The 10,044-nt window shown below is 43.5% G+C and overlaps 1 protein-coding gene across 1 annotated transcript; it reads right to left on the bottom strand.

Moving 5' to 3' along the window:
- Positions 1-1,647: 1,647 nt before the first annotated feature.
- On the bottom strand, positions 1,648-7,319 carry LOC308225074 (ataxin-7-like; the record flags this gene model as incomplete). Its single annotated transcript, XM_080625534.1, is given in 6 exon segments — positions 1,648-2,025; positions 2,028-2,525; positions 2,528-2,619; positions 2,901-3,022; positions 3,917-4,093; positions 7,263-7,319. Coding segments are annotated over 6 exon segments (1,302 nt in total). The 3' UTR covers positions 1,648-1,669.
- Positions 7,320-10,044: the final 2,725 nt, after the last annotated feature.

The raw sequence follows: 10,044 nt of genomic DNA, 5'->3' as shown, positions 1-10,044 counted from the left end.
ACTAGGTAAGTCCAAAAAGAAATTCAGCCTCTGAATGCTTCTTTTTTGTTACAGTGAACACAACATAATGGTGAAAATCTTCATCTATGGCTGAAACTGAAAAGTAAGAAACCATTCTGAAGCAGCTCTTCCTGACCTTTCTCTGGGCCCTGCTGGGACCCAGACATCAGGTTAGCAGCACCAGGGGAAACAAAAAACTTCTTAGCTTTTCAACCACAAAGTCTAGTTCTAAAATTCCGTCTTCTGTCTCCTCCTCAAGCTGTATCAAATTATTTTTACCCCTCCAAGTGCTCCTACAAGTCAATTTGAATAGTATTCTTAAAAAGTCTGAGCCATCAGTTTCTAAATTCTCTCTCATCCTAACTGACAAGAACTTTCTCTCCCAATACATCATTTTTCCAGTGCAATTTATCTAAAAAAAAAAAAAACAAACCAAAAAAACCAACCCTAAACTGAATTTTAAAATGAGATCTTATATATTCAGGAGATCTTCTTCCTTTATGGTAAACCTAGTTCCTTTATTGACTAAAAAGTTTTCTATTTATAACATTTAATCTCATTATTAAAATGAAAACGAACATGAGCCATCAGTGTGTGCTCGCAGCCCAGAAAGCCAACCGTATCTTGGGCTCCATCAAAAGGAGCGTGACCAGCAGGTTGAAGGAGGTGATCCTGCCCCTCTACTCTGCTCTCGTGAGACCTCACCTGGAGCATTGTGTGCAGTTCTGGTGTCCTCAACATAAAAAGGACATGGAACTGTTGGAACAAGTCCAGAGGAGGGCCACGAGGATGATCAGGGGACTGGAGCAGCTCCTGTATGAAGATAGGATGAGAAAGTTGGGGCTGTTCAGCCTGGAGAAGAGAAGGCTGCGTGGAGACCTCAGAGCAGCCTTCCTGTATCTGAAGGGGGCCTACAAGGATGCTGGGGATGGACTCTTCATAGGGACTGTAGTGACAGGACAAGGGGTAACGGGTTCAAACTTAAACAGGGGAAGTTTAGATTGGATATAAGGAAGAAATTCTTTACTGAGAGGGTGGTGAGGCACTGGAATGGGTTGCCCAGGGAGGTTGTGAATGCTCCATCACTGGTGGTGTTCAAGGCCAGGTTGGACAGAGCCTTGGGTGCCATGGTTTAGTGTGAGGTGTCCCTGCCCATGGCAGGGGGGTTGGAACTGGATGATCTTAAGGTCCTTTCCATCCCTAACTATTCTATGATTCTATTACTAAGAAGTTAGTCTGTGACACCTTGGGATAATAGGCTTATTTTATCACAGTATCACAATTCTATTATCAGCAACATTATGTTCCACTTTGTAGAATGTTTATAACCGACACAGAAATAGGAAGTCAGGCCGGGACATGCAGCTCAGTTCCACGGCTGGCTGGCAAGATTTACAGTTAAAATCATTGGGTTTTTAAATGTGAGGACTGAATTTCACCTAAGAGCAATTCAGAGGCAACATCTAAGGAACAATTTAAGGTTAAGTTTACAAGAAATAAAGCTACACTTTATGAGAGTGTTTACAAAAATGTACTATAAAACCACTCTAAATGAGTAGTAGGTAAATAAGAGAACTGTCTTTTACTTGTATAGGATCTGGGCTTGGCTTGCTAATAATTAAAAGAACACATGTAATAAAAGCAAGTGAAAAGGCACGTTCATCCTGGCTTACTTCATGAGAAAACTTCGTACCTGATGAAAAAGAGAATTGTCCATCAGTCCTTGTGTCCCTGGGATTGCACCAGCGTGTTTTGCAGGAACATTGTTCACCGACGTCAATTTGGCAACTTTATTTGCTTTGCTGCTGCTGCTGTTTATGCTGCTTGAACCAGGTGAGCACTTTCTTTTCTTTCCTATTAATTTGTCAAGGGAAGTATGCAAATGTGAAAAACTGCTGTGTGAATTTACAGTCAGCTCGCTGGATTGATGAACAAATGGCCTTAGGGAGAGCATGGAGTCACTGCTGTTCATCATCACACTCCTTCTCTTCATTGATTCTGCAGGGCTTCCAGTCGGAGGACCCTCCCTGATTGGTCATGTCTGAGGCTAACAGAGTTAGCTTTGCTAGTCATATAGTTGAGGCCAACGCTGTGGGACAAAGCTGTCACTGACGGATGATAGGAGGTCCCAGAGTCTGTCCTAAAGGACTTTGTGGAATGAGAAGGTGTTAGCAGTGCGGAACTGTTTTTGCGCTTCTTTCCTGAGTCACCGCTGCTACTGACGCTGCTGGTGCTGTTACAGGTGCCACTGCCAGCAGAAGATTCCTTAGGTTTAAAAGATTTGCTGGATTTCATTTTCTGAGGTTTGCTGGGCATAGGCGAAGGTACAGAGGAAAGCACTGTAGACATTGAACGGGATGAAGACGCTTGTCTTGATTGCATACTGCAGACAGGATCCACTGCACCCAAAGTAGCAGGATTGGCATTTAGTGTCGTTCCATGTGATGGTACCGATTTATTACTCAGAGACACACAGGAAGGAGATACCAACACTGGCAATGACATAACCACGGTAAGAGGAAACCTGCTGCACTGACACCGTACTGTGAAGCAGGCATTGAGTTTGTCTGATGAGGTGCACGAACTGATGCTGTGTTACTGGATGCTGGAGGAATTGTCCTACAGGCGAGCAGAAAAACAAGTGAAAACCTATGGAGCTACTGTCATTTGGAATAACATCAAGTCTAACAATGCAACATTAAAGTGTATCTTGAAGCTGATTAATGCCACTAACATTGTATTAAACTGATAGTTAACTGTTGCAAAAATATGTAAAGCAGACTATCCACATTAGATCCAATTAATCTGAACACAAGGTTACTGTTCTTTAACCAGAACCACAGATTTCGCATATTTCTACAAATATCAAGAAGAATAAGAAGTCTTTCACTTCTACTCACTTGCACATCTGTGAATTAAGATGCTTCTCCAACATGAAGTCAACTGCACATCGAATATGGTTCCACAGCTCGTCAAACATGTAATAAACTCTTCCAATCTGCTGACTACCGAATGTGCAAAACTGGAAAGACAGATTTTTGTTGGCGTTTTTCTACTTTTAGTAACAACTCACTGAATATCAGTTTATTTACAAAGAAAACCTGCTAAATGAGTAGGTTTTTAGATGCTTAAGTAAAAGATTAAAAAATACAAATTACAATTTTTATTTCTATGGTATAACACCATTTTTATTATGATAATTTTCTTCCCTTCTGATACTCCCATAATTATGACCAAAAGCAGTGATCAAAATTCAATCCCTCTGATTGAACTGGGAAGGACATTTGTTTCTGTTTATATAAATATATATACACACATGTAAGATCTACTTCTGAGGAGCTATCAGCTCTCTGCTCGTAGTCTGTATTTTTCTACAAAGGAGATAATTTGATATACAGGCTGGGCAATAAAGCTTGTGCTTTTAGACTAAGCTTTTGTCAAGATCTGATTATTAGACCAACACATCACTGCTACCTGTATTGTGATGAATGGCACCTGAAGTAAAAAATGTGTGCATGAATGGGGCGGGGGGGGGGTAGGCAGGGGAAAAAGGCAGGGGCAAGTTTAATAATAGAATCTTACCCAAAAGGCACTGTTTACATGTCTTTATTCCAAACCCACAGCCCTTTAATGCAGTTACCAATTTGATCATCAGTGTTTTGTGTTCTGATTTCTTTTGGACTGATTTCTTTTGGACTTTGAGGAAGTGATCTGCAAGCATACATCTTTAGCACATTTATTTTACAAGTACAGCTAAACCTTCACTACCTATTAGGCAACAAAATTATTTTCTTAAAATCCAGGGAAAGCACCCAAACATATCCAATACAAAACAACCCCTAAACCCCCCTCAAGTAATTTGTTTGCAAGTTCAGAGCCAGTGAGAGACCAAGGTTAAGTTTTACTGGGAACGTACAGCAGCTGGTTGAGGATGATGACCTGAATAATGACAATCCAGTTTTTCAACAGGCTCTTCTTTTTCATCACATTCTCCCTCCTCACTGGATAACTGAGATGCTGGCTCAGCTGCAAGCAAGGGAGGGTGTGGGGACTCGTGGACAGAAGGAGACTCACTAGGGGCATTTCTACTGTGCTAGGCTAAGGCAGCCTGGAGTCCTAGGCAAGGCAAGCAGGAAAGGTGTTATTGAACTAAATCTAGTTAAAAATTCCAAGCTTAAATGCTTACTACTACCAACAGAAGGAAATCTACATTAACAGATCTCCAGTATTTTCCAGAGTCTCATAATACATCCATTAAGAAGAAAGACAGGAGGTCTGGTACCCCTGGAAAAGCAGCATTGCCCAACCATTGCTGAACTCTCAGCGGTCAGCTGACATTGCTTTTACTATTTCAAACACCAAAACCTGCTTGCTAGGAGTTACAGCTCAGCATGTAATTGCTCCAGGCTCTTTACTGGCCGAGGCAACGGGGAGGGAGGATGAGATAGGGATAACTGGATTTACACAGTAACATTTAGTGGTGACAATGACAGAGAAACATCACCAAAAGCAATCATTTCTATTGGTGACAAAAGGCTGACACAAATTCCATCTTGATTTCTAACCATTCAATAGCTGTGGAAAAAGCTTGGAAGAGTTGTCCAAAGGCAGAAGTCTCTCAGAAGAGAGTCGCACAAGCAACAAAGTGATGGAAGATCCATGGGTCTGGCGCTAATGGTTGCAGGAATGCTGTGAGACAAAACGGTCGTTTTCATCTCTACATCATGCCAAGACTGCAGATCTACCACCTCCCCTGGCTTCCATTTACGCACTATAATCCTGAAAACAAAACACCAGAAGAAACTGCTGTAAATAAGCAGAGTTCTGCTCTGATACTGAACAATATAAATTAAAGAAACTTTTTCTCATGCAGCTTCAGTTTTGCCAAAATAGTCAAAATCAAAACAGTTTTAAAAGGATTAAGTCATTCCTTAAGGAAACAAGTTGTGTGTAAATTGTCTGCTTTGCTCCCTATAGCTGATCTGCACACAACAGAGCAGAGGGAGACGTTAGCAGGAGGTCCCTGCTCTGTTCCTACAGTGTATTTTACACTCCACTCCACAGACAAGTGGCTTCTTTTCTGTGTGAAGATTGATGCAAACTCTGTCAAAGCCTGTGAGCAAAACTGCCCGGAAATCATATGTTCATAACTGCCACCAGCTTACCCTGTAACAAATACTCAAGCCTCTCCCTCACTTCCCTCTTCACTTACATTTAACAATGTCCTCATCCATATGGACAGCCAAGGCTTCGGCACTATCCCCACCTCTGCTCTTGAGTGAGGTACCTGTCCCTGAAGGTACCTCACTCAAGAAACTGAGCATATTAACACGGGCACTTCACAAACCTTCTGGAAAACTCTAAGCTCTTAGCACGTACACGAACTAAAGAATAGTTCAAAGCTTGGAATGAGCAAAATGACTGCTTGCACTTAATACTTCCTCCCAGCAAGCCTGTTCTTGCTTCAAGATACTTTCATCCTCTCCTGTCCCTTACCCTTCACAAAGTCACTTGACAACAGAACTCCTACGCTGAAGTTTCTCACTAACAGTCCTGTGGTATCATTCAGCATGCACTCCTACTTGTTTCCTTCTCTCTTACATGTGTGGTTAAGAAGTATTCAAAAGAAAAGAAGCTTCAACTCCTAAAACCACCAGCCTCTCAATGTACAGAGATACTGAGTCTTCAGTTTCTGAATGGTCTTAGTAGGAAAAATAATGAGTTAGTGTACTGTCACTCCATATTAATTCCACATTTAACAATAAATCCATTGGGTTTTCTCCAAAGTTTTGAAACATTTATGATTTCCAGGCCACTCGGAAGTAAAATGAAGCAAGCTCACAACAAGTGTTTCCTCTTAATCTGCAAATCAGATCCCTGGAAGCACGGTAGATGCTTAGGGGTGATGCTAAACCTAAGAATTAACACAGACCACAGTTTACACAGAATCCCAGCCTTGTTTGGGTTGGAAGGAACCTTAAAGCTCACGCAGTTTCAACGCCCTGCCACGGGCAGGGACACTTCCCACTAGACCAGGTTGCTCCAAGCCCCATCCATGGGAGGAAGAACTCAGATTCCCCACCAGCTTACTAGGAGCAATGCCTTGCTCTCATGGCTAGGGTTGGGGGGAGGGGGGGGAAGTAAAAAACCCCTAAAAATCACATTTTGGAAGAAGAATATTATTTATTAGAAAACAAGGTGTGTATTTAGTAGGTGATGCTCAAGGAAGGTGATCTCCATCCTCTTTACACTCTTCATTGCAGAAATCACACCACTGGCAGGTCATGAGGAAGTTAAGCTTCCTCTAAATAACCTTCCCCAAAGACAACATAGTTCTTGTACTTTTAACAGGGAGACTGGCATCACTGTTCTACCTAAGGGTGGTGAGGCACCGGAATGGGTTGCCCAAGGAAGTTGTGAATGCTCCATCCCTGGCAGTGGTCAAGGCCAGGTTGGACAAAGCCTTGGGTGGCATGGTTTAGTGCGAGGTGTCCCTGCCCATGGCAGGGCGGTTGCAACTTGATGATCTTCAGGTCCTTTCCAACCCTAACTATTCTGGGATTCTATCCTTCACATAAAGGAATGCCACATCGAATCTAGTAGAGCCAAAGAAAGCCTGGTAATCTGCAGAATACAGGAAGGGGAAGCTTCTTAGGCAAATCTCAGTAGAATCCAGACACAAAAATAGACCAGCTGCTCTCCATGCTAACGTATGTTTGTAAGAGACTAAGATTTAAAAACATGAATCTTAAGTATTTAAGAGATGTGATGTTTATAAGCATTCCACTAACCATTAGAAACTAAACCATCATTCATTGGTCTTTCTAGATTTATACTTGCACATTTTATTCAGAGCATGACCAACAGACTAATGCAGATAAGTGAGAAAGATCAAAGACAGAAAGCATATCCTTACTTTAGAAAACATTTGTGACTATGGCGTAGGCAGAGCTGTTGAAAACTTACCTTTCTTTTTTTGCTTAGAAAGAGAAAAGAGTCTCTCACCTGGTACAAGGAACCAGTCCACGGAGCTGGTTAAATTTGGGTAGCACAGCACACCAGCTATCAGGTAATCTCTCTTTGCCGGACTCTTCCTTGACTCAGACACGACTGGACCTTGACTCCCATGCGCTGCAGCAGCTCCGCAATTCTGTCCCTCACGAGGTGGCTGGGACTGCAAGCTTGTGCTTTCGTGTGCCCTGGGGTTGCGCGTATTTCCCCGTGCAGAAAGCTACCATAGATGAAGTATCTCCTTAACACACCAAGCTATGAGTCACTTTTGGTTTGGGGCTATGAGGAACTTCAATCACTACGGTCATTGCCGTCTATGAAGCCCAACCACTAAAAACTGAAAGGAAATGCTCCTTGCAGGTCCTGCTGTACGAGGACTTTACGGAGGAAGAAAACTGCAGTCCTGTGTTTTGCAAAAGTGCTGAAGTGCTGTACCCTGAGGACAAGGAAATGGAAATGTAAACAGCGGCAAAATATCCCATTGCGCATCCAAGATCTCAAAGTGCACGACTTGGCAAGGACCTCACAGGAACTGCATATGCAAAATTAGTAATAAACTTCACTAATGTCTCAGTGAGCTGCCAGAGCTAAAAACGGCCTTTCTAGAGAAGAGATGTTTGCTAGACAAGGTATCTTTGACAGTCGTCTGCTTATACACACGACTTAGCTACCTAGCCTTGTCCTTGTCACCCAACCAGTCACTTCTTCCTTTTACCACCACCCCCTTTGCACTGACCAGATCTACCCCAGAAGAAAATCCTTTCCGACAAGGTCCTGAGTTTTTAGGTCAAATCAGCAGTTTCAGCAGAAGACTTATGCTTCCGACTATTTGCTGGTTTGGATTTCTTTTCATGGATCAAACAAAAAAACCTAACCAAAAAACCAACCCAGAATGTTACAGTAAGAGAGGGAAACAAAACTGCCCTTCTTCATTGCTGCTGGAACTCTGCACGTTCCACACTTCTGAATTGGGCAACAGGATTTTTTTCCCTTTCTTCCCAAATAGGGGCCTGAAAGGAGAAGAAAGGAGGATGCAGGAAGTCACTCTTGTTCTTTCGGGGTGTGTAGATACCTTTCTTCCTTGTCTTTAGTCAGGCCACTCAGATTTGAACAAGTACTCTTACCTGATTCTTCCAGCATTAGTTTTCCTTCTATATTCAATACTTTTTTAGACACAGAACTGGTCACACATCTTTTGAGCCATTCTGTGGGTTGCAGACTTCAGAGGGCAATTTATTCTTTTGGCACCCTGCTTAGAAAGTTTAAAGTGAACATTAAGAGAAAACTAATAGCTTAATAGGCAGCTAACAGCAATGAGGTCTGATTGCAGCGTGTGACTCATGCATGAAGACAAGAGTCTATGGTTGGGGTTTCTTCTAAGGAAGTGTGTTTCACACTTCAGACTAAACTGAAAACAAAAACAGCACCTACTATTCTTGGCCATTTTGTAAAATGAACACTCAACACTGTAGTATTTCATTCTATCTTCACTTCATGAACATCTAGCTGCTCAGGAACCAGCAGGCATGTTTGATTTCATCATGGGTAAGTCTATGCAAACTTTATTTCCAGATAGGTCTTATTTTGAGCTACGTCTTACCCCTCAACTTCCTAAGGGATGGTTTAGAGACAGATTATGGGCATCTCCCCCCACTCCCGCTCACGGCAGCTCTACAGGGAGAGATTCAGGCTGGATGTGAGGAAAAACATCTTTACAAGGAGGCTGGTAAAATACTTGCACAGGCTGCCCAGAGAGGTGATACATGCACCCTCCCTGGAGATACTTAAGGCCAGGCCAGATGTGGTTCTGTGCAACCTGATCTACTTGAAGATGTCCCTGCTCATTGCAGCGGGTTGGACTGGATGAGTTTTGAAGGACTCTTCCAACCCAAACTATTCTACGATTCCACGATAAGTCAGCTAGAGCCTGAAAAGATTTCACAGTGTGCCAGCTTACTATTAGGAAGCGATTTTTGCTCACTATTCAATATTATCACTACTGCCTTTTGCGCTACTACAGACACTAGAACCTTCACTGAGTCAATGGCACATGATGTATGCACCCCAGTGCTGTATTAAACCAATGAAATCAGGTGACTACACTTACAATAAAGAATGAGCACGATTTTGTAGCGATTAAAACCTTCACCTACACCCACAGCGGTGGATAAAGAAGTCTGAACAGAACGTTTCAAATCCCGTTGAAGAATCACAGCGGGCTTTGCAGGGGGGGAGCCGCACGTGCGCGCTCCTTTAACTCCACCCCGTCGGGAACCGGCGGCTCCCGGTGCCGCGGCGCGCCGCTGGGGGGCGCTCAAACACCGGCAGCATGCGCAGCCTCCGCGCGCACACGCACCCCTCGTGCGCGGAGCTCCAGCAGCGCTCCGGCTCCCGGCTCAACCCGCCCGCCCGCCCACCGAATCGGAATGCCATGGACAAGAAAACCCGGCAGCAACAGGCAGCAGCAGAGCCTCGGCAGGGTGTGGGAGATTCAGACTGACAGACGTCCGCTGCTCGCGCACGGACGTTCGTTAGCAACAGCAACTGAAGCAGCCCAAGCTGGGCTATCGGTTTTCATCTCTGTTCTCCTCAGAAGCTAGGAGAGCTGGCCTCTCTGGCCTTCACGAGGAATGTGTTCCGTAGTTGATGCCCAGACACATCTCAAACCTCGTAAGGAACGCCCCACACAGCAGCTCATCAGGAAATAAGGAGCCATTTGTTATGAGTAATGCCAAACAGACAAGTATTGGCAGAACAAAAATGGGGGCCTTACCCTACTGGGCCTTTTTCTTCCCAGCCTCGCTAGCTCCAGACTGACAGAATACGCAAACAAGCACAGTATTTTAATCACAGCCAACAATGCTAAGGTTAAGGTTAACTAAAAACTTTGATCAGTAGAGGTTTAAATTAAGAACTGTCTAATTTAGTGTTGAGAATGTCTTTACTTCCCTATTTGGTTGCCCTGGACAGAAAAAGAAAAGGGCAGACATTTCAAAGCTCCTACTTACCCTATCCCCAGGATGCTGATGTTTA

The sequence above is a fragment of the Psittacula echo genome (assembly GCF_963264785.1).
Source record: "Psittacula echo genome assembly, chromosome: 9".
Taxonomy (NCBI): Eukaryota; Metazoa; Chordata; class Aves; order Psittaciformes; family Psittacidae; genus Psittacula; species Psittacula echo.
Note: the sequence above shows the minus strand (reverse complement) of the source record. Positions and strands in the feature narration are given on the sequence as shown.